Below are 14387 nucleotides of genomic sequence, written 5' to 3'. Positions count from 1 at the left end.
CATCACTACCCTCCTCCTCCTCTGCACCACAACCTTCATCCTCCTCTGCACCACTACCTTCCTCCACCTCCTCTGCACCACTAACCTCCTCCTCCTATGCACCACTACCCTCCTCCTCCTCTGCATGACTACCCTCCTCTACTGCACCACTACCCTCCTCTTTCTCTGCACTGCTACCCTCCTCCTCCTCTGCATCACTACCCTCCTCCTCCTCTGCACCACTACTCTCGTCCTCCTCTGCACCACTATCCTCCTCTTCCTCTGAAACTCTACCCTCGTCCTCTTCACCACTACCCTCCTCGTCCTCCTCCTCTGCACCACTACCCTCCTCCTACTCTGCACCACTACCCTCCCCCTCCTCTGCACCACTACCCTCCTCCTCTGCACCACTACCCTCCTACTCTGCACCACTACCCTCCTCCTCTTCTGCACCACTACCCTCCTCCTCTGCACCACTACCCTCCTCCTCTGCACCTCTACCCTCCTCATACTCTGCATCACTACCCTCCCCCTCCTCTGCACCACTACCCTCCTCCTCTGCACCACTACCCTCCTACTCTGCACCACTACCCTCCCTTTCCTCTGCACCACTACACTCCTCCTCTGCACCACTACCCTCCTACTCTGCACCACTACCCTCCCCCTCCTCTGCACCACTACCCTCCTCCTTTGCACCACTACCCTCCTCCTCTGCACCACCACACTCCTCCTCCTCTGCACGACTACCCTCCTCCTCCTCTGCATCACTACCCTCCTCCTCCTATGCACCACCACACTCCTCGTCCTCGGCATCACTACCCTCCTCCTCCTCTGCACCACAACCTTCATCCTCCTCTGCACCACTACCTTCCTCCACCTCCTCTGCACCACTAACCTCCTCCTCCTATGCACCACTACCCTCCTCCTCCTCTGCATCACTACCCTCCTCTACTGCACCACTACCCTCCTCTTTCTCTGCACTGCTACCCTCCTCCTCCTCTGCATCACTACCCTCCTCCTCCTCTGCACCACTACTCTCGTCCTCCTCTGCACCACTATCCTCCTCTTCCTCTGAAACTCTACCCTCGTCCTCTTCACCACTACCCTCCTCGTCCTCCTCCTCTGCACCACTACCCTCGTCCTCCACTGCATCACTACCCTCCTCTTCTGCACCACTACCCTCCTCCTCTTCTGAACCACAACCCTCCGCATCCTCTGCACCACTATCCTCCTCCTCTGCATCACTACCCTCATCCTCCTCTGCACCACTACCCTCCTCCTCCTCTGCACCACTACCCTCCTCCTCTGCACCACTACCCTCCTCCTCCTCTGCATCACTACCCTTCTCCTCCTCTGCTCCATTACCCTCCTCCTCCTCTGCACCACTACCCTCCTCCTACTCTGCACCACTACCCTCCTCCTCCTCTGCACCACTACCCTCTTCCTCCTCTGCATCACTACCCTCCTCTTCTGCACCACTACCCTCCTCCTCTTCTGCACCACTACCCTCCTCCTCTGCACCACTACCCTCCTCCTTCTCTGCACCACTACCCTCTTCCTCCTCTGCATCACTACCCTCCTCTTCTGCACCACTACCCTCCTCCTCTTCTGCACCACTGCCCTCCTCCTCTGCACCACTACCCTCCTCCTCCTCTGCACCATTACCCTCCTCCTCCTCTGCACCACTACCCTTCTCCTCTGCACCACTACCCTCAGCCTTCTCTGCACCACTACCCTCCTCCTCTTTTGCACCACTACCCTCCTCCTCTGCACCACTACACTCCTCCTCCTCTGCACCACTACCCTCCTCCTCCTCTGCATCACTACCCTCCTCCTCCTCTGCATCACTACCCTCCTCTACTGCACCACTACCCTCCTCCTCTGCACCACTACTCTCCTCCTCCTCCTCTGCACCACTACCCTCCTCCTCCTCTGCATCACTACCCTCCTCTATCTCTGCACTACTACCCTCCTCCTCCTCTGCACCACTACCCTCCTCCTCTGCATCACTACCCTCCTCCTCCTCTGCATCACTACCTTCCTCCTCCTCTGCACCACTGCTCTCGTCCTCCTCTGCACCACTACCCTCCTCTTACTCTGCACCAGAACCCTCATCCTCCTCTTCACCACTACCCTCCTCCTCTGCACCACTTCCCTCCTCCTCCTCTGCACAACTACACTCCTCCTCCTCTACACCACTACCCTCCTCCTCTGCAACACTACCCTTTTCCTCTGCACCACTACCCTCCTCCTACTCTGCACCACTACCCTCCTCCTCCTCTACACCACTACCCTCCTCCTCCTCTGCACCACTACCCTCCTCCTTCTCTGCATCACTACCCTCCTCCTCTGTATCACTACCCTCATCCTCCTCTGCACCACTACCCTCCTCCTCTGCACCACTACCCTCCTCCTCTGCACCACTACCCTCCTCCGCCTCTGCACCACTACCCTCATCCTCCTCTGCACCACTACCCTCCTCCTCCTCTGCACCACTACCTTCCTCCTCCTCCTCTGCACCACTACCCTCCTCCTCTGCAGCACTACCCTCCTCCTCTGCACCACTTCCCTCCTCCTCCTCTGCACCACTACCCTCCTCCTCCTCTGCACCACTACCCTCCTCCTCCTCTGCACCACCACCCTCCTCCTCCTCTGCATCACTACCCTCCTCCTCTGTATCACTACCCTCGTCCTCCTCTGCCTCACTACCCTCCTCCTCCTCTGCACCACTACCCTCCCCCTCTGCACCACTACCCTCCCCCTCCTCTGCATCACTACCCTCCTCCTCCTCTGCACCACTACCCTCCTCCTCCTCTGCACAACTACCCTCCTCCTCCTCTGCACCCCTTCCCTCCTCCTCCTCCTCTGCACCACTACCCTCCTCCTCTGCACCACTACCCTCCTCCTCTGTATCACTACCCTCCCCCTCCTCTGCACCACTACCCTCCTCCTCTGCACCACTACCCTCCTCCTCTGCACCACTACCCTCCCTTTCCTCTGCACCACTACCCTCCTCCTCTGCACCACTACCCTCCTACTCTGCACCACTACCCTCCCCCTCCTCTGCACCACTACCCTCCTCCTTTGCACCACTACCCTCCTCCTCTGCACCACCACACTCCTCCTCCTCTGCACGACTACCCTCCTCCTACTCTGCACCACTACCCTCCTTCTTCTCCTCTGCACCACTACCCTCGTCCTCCACTGCATCACTACCCTCCTCTTCTGCACCACTACCCTCCTCCTCTTCTGCATCACTACCCTCCGCCTCCTCTGCATCACTACCCTCCTCCTCTGCATCACTACCCTCATCCTCCTCTGCACCACTACCCTCCTCCTCCTCTGCACCACTACCCTCCTCCTCTGCACCACTACCCTCCTCCTCCTCTGCATCACTACCCTTCTCCTCCTCTGCTCCATTCCCCTCCTCCTCCTCTGCACCACTACCCTCCTCCTACTCTGCACCACTACCCTCCTCCTCCTCTGCACCACTACCCTCTTCCTCCTCTGCACCACTACCCTCCTCCTCTGCATCACTACCCTCATCCTCCTCTGCACCACTACCCTCCTCCTCCTCTGCACCACTACCCTCCTCCTCTGCACCACTACCCTCCTCCTCCTCTGCATCACTACCCTTCTCCTCCTCTGCTCCATTACCCTCCTTCTCCTCTGCACCACTACCCTCCTCCTACTCTGCACCACTACTCTCCTCCTCCTCTGCACCACTACACTCCTCCTCCTCTGCACCACTACCCTCCTCCTCCTCTGCATCACTACCCTCCTCCTCCTCTGCATCACTACCCTCCTCTACTGCACCGCTACCCTCCTCCTCCTCTGCACCACTACTCTCCTCCTCCTCCTCTGCACCACTACCCTCCTCCTCCTCCTCTGCATCACTACCCTCCTCTTTCTCTGCACTACTACCCTCCTCCTCCTCTGCATCACTACCCTCCTCTTCTGCATCACTACCCTCCTCCTCCTCTGCACCACTACCCTCTTCCTCTGCACCACAACCCTCCTCCTCCTCTGCACCCCTACTTTCCTCTTCCTCCTCTGCACCACCACACTCCTCGTCCTCTGCATCAGTACCCTCCTCCTCCTCCTCCTCCTCCTCTGCACCCCTTCACTCCTCCTCCTCTGCACCATTACCCTCCTCCTTTGCACCACTACCCTCCTCCTCTGCACCACTACCCTCCTCCTCTGCATCACTACCCTCCTCCTCCTCTGCACCACTACCCTCCTCCTCTGCATCACTACCCTCAACCTCCTCTGCACCACTACCCTCCTCCTCCTCTGCACAACTACCCTCCTCCTCCTCTGCACAACTACCCTCATCCTCCTCTGCACCACTACCCTCCTCCTCTTCTGCACCACTTCCCTCCTACTCTGCACCACTACCCTCCTCCTCTGCACCATAACCTTCATCCTCCTCTGCACCACTTCCCTCCTCCACCTCCTCAGCACCACTACCCTCCTCCTCCTCTGCACCACTACCCTCCTCCTCCTCTGCATCACAACCCTCCTCTTCTGCACCACTACCCTCTTCTTCCTCTGCACTACTACCCTCCTCCTCCTCTGCACTACTACCCTCCTCCTCTGCACCACTACCCTCATCCTCCTCTGCACCACTACCCTCCTTCTCCTCTGCACCACTACCCTCCTACTCCTCTGCACCACTACCCTCCTCCTCCTCCTCTTCTGCACCACTACCTTCCTCCTCCTCCTCTTCTGCACCACAACCCTCCTCCTCTGCATCATTACCCTCCTCTTCCTCTGCACCACTATCCTCCTCCTCCTCTGCACCACTACCCTCCTCCTCCTCTGCATCACTACCCTCCTTCTCCTCCTCTGCACCACTACCCTCCTCCTCCTCTGCACCACTAAATCCCTCCTCCTCTGCACCACTACTCTCCACCTCCTCTGCACCATTACCCTCTTCCTCTGCACCACAACCCCTCATGCTCCACTGCACTACTACCCTCCTCGTCCTTTGCACCACTACCCTCCTCCTCCTCTGCACAACTACCCTCCTCCTCCTCTGCACCACTACCCTCCTAATCCTCCTCTGCACTACCCTCCTCCTCCTTTGCACCACTACCCTCCTCCTCTGCATCACTACCCTTCTCCTCCTCTGCTCCATTACCCTCCTCCTCCTCTGCACCACTACCCTCCTCCTACTCTGCACCACTACCCTCCTCCTCCTCTGCACAACTACCCTCTTCCTCCTCTGCATCACTACCCTCCTCTTCTGCACCACTACCCTCCTCCTCTTCTGCACCACTACCCTCCTCCTCCTCTGCACCATTACCCTCCTCCTCCTCTGCACCACTACTCTCCTGCTCTGCACCACTACCCTCAGCCTTCTCTGCACCACTACCCTCCTCCTCTTTTGCACCACTACCCTCCTCCTCTGCACCACCACACGCCTCCTCCTCTGCACCACTACCCTCCTCCTTTGCACCACTACCCTCCTCCTCTGCACCACCACACTCCTCCTCCTCTGCACGACTACCCTCCTCCTCCTCTGCTCCATTACCCTCCTTCTCTGCACCACTACCCTCCTCCTCCTCTGCATCACTACCCTCCTCCTCCTCTGCTCCATTACCCTCCTTCTCTGCACCACTACCCTCCTCCTCCTCTGCACCACTGCCCTCTTCCTCCTCTGCATCACTACCCTCCTCTTCTGCACCACTACCCTCCTCCTCTTCTGCACCACTACCCTCCTCCTCTGCATCACTACCCTCATCCTCCTCTGCACCACTACCCTCCTCCTCCTCTGCACCACTACCCTCCTCCTCTGTACCACTACCCTCTTCCTCCTCTGCATCACTACCCTCCTCTTCTGCACCACTACCCTCCTCCTCCTCTTCACCACTACCCTCCTCCTCTGCACCACTACCCTCCTCCTCCTCTGCATCACTACCCTCCTCCTCCTCTGCTCCATTACCCTCCTCCTCTGCACCACTACCCTCCTCCTCCTCTGCATCACTACCCTCCTCCTCCTCTGCTCCATTACCCTCCTTCTCTGCATCACTACCCTCCTCCTCCTCTGCATCACTACCCTCATCATCCTCTGCACCACTACTCTCCTCCTCCTCTGCACCATTACCCTCCTCCTCCTCCTCTGCACCACTACCCTCCTCCTCCTCTGCACCACTACCCTCCTCCTCTGCATCACTACCCTCATCCTCCTCTGCACCACTACCCTCCTCCTACTCTGCACCACTACCCTCCTCCTCCTCTGCACCACTACCCTCTTCCTCTGCATCACTACCCTCCTCTTCTGCACCACTACCTTCCTCCTCTTCTGCACCACTACCCTCCTCCTCTGCATCACTACCCTCATCATCCTCTGCACCACTACCCTCCTCCTCCTCTGCACCATTACCCTCCTCTTCCTCCTCTGCACCACTACCCTCCTCCTCCTCTGCACCACTACCCTCCTCCTCTGCATCACTACAGTCATCCTTCTCTGCACCACTATCCTCCTCCTCCTCTGCACCACTACCCTCCTCCTCCTCTGCATCACTACCCTCCTCCTCCTCTGCACCACTACCCTCCTCCTGCTCTGCACCACTACCCTCCTCCTCCTCTGGACCACTACCCCCAGCCTTCTCTGCACCACTACCCTCCTCCTCCTCTGCACCACTACCCTCCTTCTCCTCCACCTCTGCACCCCTACCCTCCTCCTCCTCTGCACCACTACCCTCCTCCTCCTCTGCACCACTACCCTCCTCCTATGCATCACTACCCTCATCCTCCTCTGCACCTCTACCCTCCTCCTCCTCTGCATCACTACCCTCCTCCTCCTCTGCACCACTACCCTCCTCCTCCTCTGCATCACTACCCTCCTCCTCCTCTGCACCACTACCCTCCTCCTCCTCTGGACCACTACCCTCAGCCTTCTCTGCATCACTACACTCCTCCTCCTCCTCTGCACCACTACCCTCCTCCTCCTCCTCCTCCTCCTCTTCACCCCTACCCTCCTCCTCCTCTGCACCACTACCGTCCTCGTCCTCCTCTGCACCACTACCCTCCTCCTCTGCACGACTACCCTCCTCCTCCTCTGCATCACTACCCTCCTCCTCTTATGCACCACCACACTCCTCGTCCTCGGCATCACTACCCTCCTCCTCCTCTGCACCACAACCTTCATCCTCCTCTGCACCACTACCTTCCTCCACCTCCTCTGCACCACTAACCTCCTCCTCCTATGCACCACTACCCTCCTCCTCCTCTGCATGACTACCCTCCTCTACTGCACCACTACCCTCCTCTTTCTCTGCACTGCTACCCTCCTCCTCCTCTGCATCACTACCCTCCTCCTCCTCTGCACCACTACTCTCGTCCTCCTCTGCACCACTATCCTCCTCTTCCTCTGAAACTCTACCCTCGTCCTCTTCACCACTACCCTCCTCGTCCTCCTCCTCTGCACCACTACCCTCCTCCTACTCTGCACCACTACCCTCCCCCTCCTCTGCACCACTACCCTCCTCCTCTGCACCACTACCCTCCTACTCTGCACCACTACCCTCCTCCTCTTCTGCACCACTACCCTCCTCCTCTGCACCACTACCCTCCTCCTCTGCACCTCTACCCTCCTCATACTCTGCATCACTACCCTCCCCCTCCTCTGCACCACTACCCTCCTCCTCTGCACCACTACCCTCCTACTCTGCACCACTACCCTCCCTTTCCTCTGCACCACTACACTCCTCCTCTGCACCACTACCCTCCTACTCTGCACCACTACCCTCCCCCTCCTCTGCACCACTACCCTCCTCCTTTGCACCACTACCCTCCTCCTCTGCACCACCACACTCCTCCTCCTCTGCACGACTACCCTCCTCCTCCTCTGCATCACTACCCTCCTCCTCCTATGCACCACCACACTCCTCGTCCTCGGCATCACTACCCTCCTCCTCCTCTGCACCACAACCTTCATCCTCCTCTGCACCACTACCTTCCTCCACCTCCTCTGCACCACTAACCTCCTCCTCCTATGCACCACTACCCTCCTCCTCCTCTGCATCACTACCCTCCTCTACTGCACCACTACCCTCCTCTTTCTCTGCACTGCTACCCTCCTCCTCCTCTGCATCACTACCCTCCTCCTCCTCTGCACCACTACTCTCGTCCTCCTCTGCACCACTATCCTCCTCTTCCTCTGAAACTCTACCCTCGTCCTCTTCACCACTACCCTCCTCGTCCTCCTCCTCTGCACCACTACCCTCGTCCTCCACTGCATCACTACCCTCCTCTTCTGCACCACTACCCTCCTCCTCTTCTGAACCACAACCCTCCGCATCCTCTGCACCACTATCCTCCTCCTCTGCATCACTACCCTCATCCTCCTCTGCACCACTACCCTCCTCCTCCTCTGCACCACTACCCTCCTCCTCTGCACCACTACCCTCCTCCTCCTCTGAATCACTACCCTTCTCCTCCTCTGCTCCATTACCCTCCTCCTCCTCTGCACCACTACCCTCCTCCTACTCTGCACCACTACCCTCCTCCTCCTCTGCACCACTACCCTCTTCCTCCTCTGCATCACTACCCTCCTCTTCTGCACCACTACCCTCCTCCTCTTCTGCACCACTACCCTCCTCCTCTGCACCACTACCCTCCTCCTTCTCTGCACCACTACCCTCTTCCTCCTCTGCATCACTACCCTCCTCTTCTGCACCACTACCCTCCTCCTCTTCTGCACCACTGCCCTCCTCCTCTGCACCACTACCCTCCTCCTCCTCTGCACCATTACCCTCCTCCTCCTCTGCACCACTACCCTTCTCCTCTGCACCACTACCCTCAGCCTTCTCTGCACCACTACCCTCCTCCTCTTTTGCACCACTACCCTCCTCCTCTGCACCACTACACTCCTCCTCCTCTGCACCACTACCCTCCTCCTCCTCTGCATCACTACCCTCCTCCTCCTCTGCATCACTACCCTCCTCTACTGCACCACTACCCTCCTCCTCTGCACCACTACTCTCCTCCTCCTCCTCTGCACCACTACCCTCCTCCTCCTCTGCATCACTACCCTCCTCTATCTCTGCACTACTACCCTCCTCCTCCTCTGCACCACTACCCTCCTCCTCTGCATCACTACCCTCCTCCTCCTCTGCATCACTACCTTCCTCCTCCTCTGCACCACTGCTCTCGTCCTCCTCTGCACCACTACCCTCCTCTTACTCTGCACCAGAACCCTCATCCTCCTCTTCACCACTACCCTCCTCCTCTGCACCACTTCCCTCCTCCTCCTCTGCACAACTACACTCCTCCTCCTCTACACCACTACCCTCCTCCTCTGCAACACTACCCTTCTCCTCTGCACCACTACCCTCCTCCTACTCTGCACCACTACCCTCCTCCTCCTCTACACCACTACCCTCCTCCTCCTCTGCACCACTACCCTCCTCCTCCTCTGCATCACTACCCTCCTCCTCTGTATCACTACCCTCATCCTCCTCTGCACCACTACCCTCCTCCTCTGCACCACTACCCTCCTCCTCCTCTGCACCACTACCCTCCTCCGCCTCTGCACCACTACCCTCATCCTCCTCTGCACCACTACCCTCCTCCTCCTCTGCACCACTACCTTCCTCCTCCTCCTCTGCACCACTACCCTCCTCCTCTGCAGCACTACCCTCCTCCTCTGCACCACTTCCCTCCTCCTCCTCTGCACCACTACCCTCCTCCTCCTCTGCACCACTACCCTCCTCCTCCTCTGCACCACCACCCTCCTCCTCCTCTGCATCACTACCCTCCTCCTCTGTATCACTACCCTCGTCCTCCTCTGCCTCACTACCCTCCTCCTCCTCTGCACCACTACCCTCCCCCCCTCTGCACCACTACCCTCCCCCTCCTCTGCATCACTACCCTCCTCCTCCTCTTCACCACTACCCTCCTCCTCCTCTGCACAACTACCCTCCTCCTCCTCTGCACCCCTTCCCTCCTCCTCCTCCTCTGCACCACTACCCTCCTCCTCTGCACCACTACCCTCCTCCTCTGTATCACTACCCTCCCCCTCCTCTGCACCACTACCCTCCTCCTCTGCACCACTACCCTCCTCCTCTGCACCACTACCCTCCCTTTCCTCTGCACCACTACCCTCCTCCTCTGCACCACTACCCTCCTACTCTGCACCACTACCCTCCCCCTCCTCTGCACCACTACCCTCCTCCTTTGCACCACTACCCTCCTCCTCTGCACCACCACACTCCTCCTCCTCTGCACGACTACCCTCCTCCTACTCTGCACCACTACCCTCCTTCTTCTCCTCTGCACCACTACCCTCGTCCTCCACTGCATCACTACCCTCCTCTTCTGCACCACTACCCTCCTCCTCTTCTGCATCACTACCCTCCGCCTCCTCTGCATCACTACCCTCCTCCTCTGCATCACTACCCTCATCCTCCTCTGCACCACTACCCTCCTCCTCCTCTGCACCACTACCCTCCTCCTCTGCACCACTACCCTCCTCCTCCTCTGCATCACTACCCTTCTCCTCCTCTGCTCCATTACCCTCCTCCTCCTCTGCACCACTACCCTCCTCCTACTCTGCACCACTACCCTCCTCCTCCTCTGCACCACTACCCTCTTCCTCCTCTGCACCACTACCCTCCTCCTCTGCATCACTACCCTCATCCTCCTCTGCACCACTACCCTCCTCCTCCTCTGCACCACTACCCTCCTCCTCTGCACCACTACCCTCCTCCTCCTCTGCATCACTACCCTTCTCCTCCTCTGCTCCATTACCCTCCTCCTCCTCTGCACCACTACCCTCCTCCTACTCTGCACCACTACTCTCCTCCTCCTCTGCACCACTACACTCCTCCTCCTCTGCACCACTACCCTCCTCCTCCTCTGCATCACTACCCTCCTCCTCCTCTGCATCACTACCCTCCTCTACTGCACCGCTACCCTCCTCCTCCTCTGCACCACTACTCTCCTCCTCCTCCTCTGCACCACTACCCTCCTCCTCCTCCTCTGCATCACTACCCTCCTCTTTCTCTGCACTACTACCCTCCTCCTCCTCTGCATCACTACCCTCCTCTTCTGCATCACTACCCTCCTCCTCCTCTGCACCACTACCCTCTTCCTCTGCACCACAACCCTCCTCCTCCTCTGCACCCCTACTTTCCTCTTCCTCCTCTGCACCACCACACTCCTCGTCCTCTGCATCAGTACCCTCCTCCTCCTCCTCCTCCTCCTCTGCACCCCTTCACTCCTCCTCCTCTGCACCATTACCCTCCTCCTTTGCACCACTACCCTCCTCCTCTGCACCACTACCCTCCTCCTCTGCATCACTACCCTCCTCCTCCTCTGCACCACTACCCTCCTCCTCTGCATCACTACCCTCATCCTCCTCTGCACCACTACCCTCCTCCTCCTCTGCACCACTACCCTCCTCCTCCTCTGCATCACTACCCTTCTCCTCCTCTGCTCCATTACCCTCCTCCTCCTCTGCACCACTACCCTCCTCCTACTCTGCACCACTACCCTCCTCCTCCTCTGCACCACTACCCTCTTCCTCCTCTGCATCACTACCCTCCTCTTCTGCACCACTACCCTCCTCCTCTTCTGCACCACTACCCTCCTCCTCTGCACCACTACCCTCCTCCTCCTCTGCACCATTACCCTCCTCCTCCTCTGCACCACTACCCTCCTCCTCTGCACCACTACCCTCAGCCTTCTCTGCACCACTACCCTCCTCCTCTTTTGCACCACTACCCTCCTCCTCTGCACCACCACACGCCTCCTCCTCTGCACCACTACCCTCCTCCTTTGCACCACTACCCTCCTCCTCTGCACCACCACACTCCTCCTCCTCTGCACGACTACCCTCCTCCTCCTCTGCTCCATTACCCTCCTTCTCTGCACCACTACCCTCCTCCTCCTCTGCATCACTACCCTCCTCCTCCTCTGCTCCATTACCCTCCTTCTCTGCACCACTACCCTCCTCCTCTGCACCACTGCCCTCTTCCTCCTCTGCATCACTACCCTCCTCTTCTTCACCACTACCCTCCTCCTCTTCTGCACCACTACCCTCCTCCTCTGCATCACTACCCTCATCCTCCTCTGCACCACTACCCTCCTCCTCCTCTGCACCACTACCCTCCTCCTCTGTACCACTACCCTCTTCCTCCTCTGCATCACTACCCTCCTCTTCTGCACCACTACCCTCCTCTTCTGCACCACTACCCTCCTCCTCCTCTTCACCACTACCCTCCTCCTCTGCACCACTACCCTCCTCCTCCTCTGCATCACTACCCTCCTCCTCCTCTGCTCCATTACCCTCCTCCTCTGCACCACTACCCTCCTCCTCCTCTGCATCACTACCCTCCTCCTCCTCTGCTCCATTACCCTCCTTCTCTGCATCACTACCCTCCTCCTCCTCTGCATCACTACCCTCATCATCCTCTGCACCACTACTCTCCTCCTCCTCTGCACCATTACCCTCCTCCTCCTCCTCTGCACCACTACCCTCCTCCTCCTCTGCACCACTACCCTCCTCCTCTGCATCACTACCCTCATCCTCCTCTGCACCACTACCCTCCTCCTACTCTGCACCACTACCCTCCTCCTCCTCTGCACCACTACCCTCTTTCTCTGCATCACTACCCTCCTCTTCTGCAACACTACCTTCCTCCTCTTCTGCACCACTACCCTCCTCCTCTGCATCACTACCCTCATCATCCTCTGCACCACTACCCTCCTCCTCCTCTGCACCATTACCCTCCTCTTCCTCCTCTGCACCACAACCCTCCTCCTCCTCTGCACCACTACCCTCCTCCTCTGCATCACTACCGTCATCCTTCTCTGCACCACTATCCTCCTCCTCCTCTGCACCACTACCCTCCTCCTCCTCTGCATCACTACCCTCCTCCTCCTCTGCACCACTACCCTCCTCCTGCTCTGCACCACTACCCTCCTCCTCCTCTGGACCACTACCCCCAGCCTTCTCTGCACCACTACCCTCCTCCTCCTCTGCACCACTACCCTCCTCCTCCTCCACCTCTGCACCCCTACCCTCCTCCTCCTCTGCACCACTACCCTCCTCCTCCTCTGCACCACTACCCTCCTCCTATGCATCACTACCCTCATCCTCCTCTGCACCCCTACCCTCCTCCTCCTCTGCATCACTACCCTCCTCCTCCTCTGCACCACTACCCTCCTCCTCCTCTGCATCACTACCCTCCTCCTCCTCTGCATCACTACCCTCCTCCTCCTCTGCACCACTGCCCTCCTCCTCCTCTGGACCACTACCCTCAGCCTTCTCTGCATCACTACACTCCTCCTCCTCCTCTGCACCACTACCCTCCTCCTCCTCCTCCTCCTCTGCACCCCTACCCTCCTCCTCCTCTGCACCACTACCGTCCTCGTCCTCCTCTGCACCACTACCCTCCTCCTCTGCACGACTACCCTCCTCCTCCTCTGCATCACTACCCTCCTCCTCTTATGCACCACCACACTCCTCGTCCTCGGCATCACTACCCTCCTCCTCCTCTGCACCACAACCTTCATCCTCCTCTGCACCACTACCCTCCTCCTCCTATGCACCACTACCCTCCTCCTCCTCTGCATCACTACCCTCCTCTACTGCACCACTACCCTCCTCTTTCTCTGCACTGCTACCCTCCTCCTCCTCTGCATCACTACCCTCCTCCTCCTCTGCACCACTACTCTCGTCCTCCTCTGCACCACTATCCTCCTCTTCCTCTGAAACTCTACCCTCGTCCTCTTCACCACTACCCTCCTCGTCCTCCTCCTCTGCACCACTACCCTCCTCCTACTCTGCACCACTACCCTCCCCCTCCTCTGCACCACTACCCTCCTCCTCTGCACCACTACCCTCCTACTCTGCACCACTACCCTCCTCCTCTTCTGCACCACTACCCTCCTCCTCTGCACCACTACCCTCCTCCTCTGCACCACTACCCTCCTCATACTCTGCATCACTACCCTCCCCCTCCTCTGCACCACTACCCTCCTCCTCTGCACCACTACCCTCCTACTCTGCACCACTACCCTCCCTTTCCTCTGCACCACTACACTCCTCCTCTGCACCACTACCCTCCTACTCTGCACCACTACCCTCCCCCTCCTCTGCACCACTACCCTCCTCCTTTGCACCACTACCCTCCTCCTCTGCACCACCACACTCCTCCTCCTCTGCACGACTACCCTCCTCCTCCTCTGCATCACTACCCTCCTCCTCCTATGCACCACCACACTCCTCGTCCTCGGCATCACTACCCTCCTCCTCCTCTGCACCACAACCTTCATCCTCCTCTGCACCACTACCTTCCTCCACCTCCTCTGCACCACTAACCTCCTCCTCCTATGCACCACTACCCTCCTCCTCCTCTGCATCACTACCCTCCTCTACTGCACCACTACCCTCC

The 14387-nt window shown here is 59.0% G+C and overlaps 1 protein-coding gene across 1 annotated transcript; it reads right to left on the bottom strand.

Annotated features, from left to right (window-relative positions):
* Positions 1-990: 990 nt before the first annotated feature.
* Positions 991-8266, bottom strand: LOC138361898 (uncharacterized; the record flags this gene model as incomplete). The annotated part of the gene is made up of 2 exons (XM_069320946.1): positions 991-1170; positions 8087-8266. Coding segments are annotated over 2 exons (360 nt in total), but the record flags the coding sequence as incomplete, so codon positions are not given.
* Between the last annotated feature and the right edge of the window lie 6121 nt (positions 8267-14387).

Source organism: Procambarus clarkii, unplaced genomic scaffold (assembly GCF_040958095.1).
Source record: "Procambarus clarkii isolate CNS0578487 unplaced genomic scaffold, FALCON_Pclarkii_2.0 HiC_scaffold_986, whole genome shotgun sequence".
Classification (NCBI taxonomy): Eukaryota; Metazoa; Arthropoda; class Malacostraca; order Decapoda; family Cambaridae; genus Procambarus; species Procambarus clarkii.
Note: the sequence above shows the minus strand (reverse complement) of the source record. Positions and strands in the feature narration are given on the sequence as shown.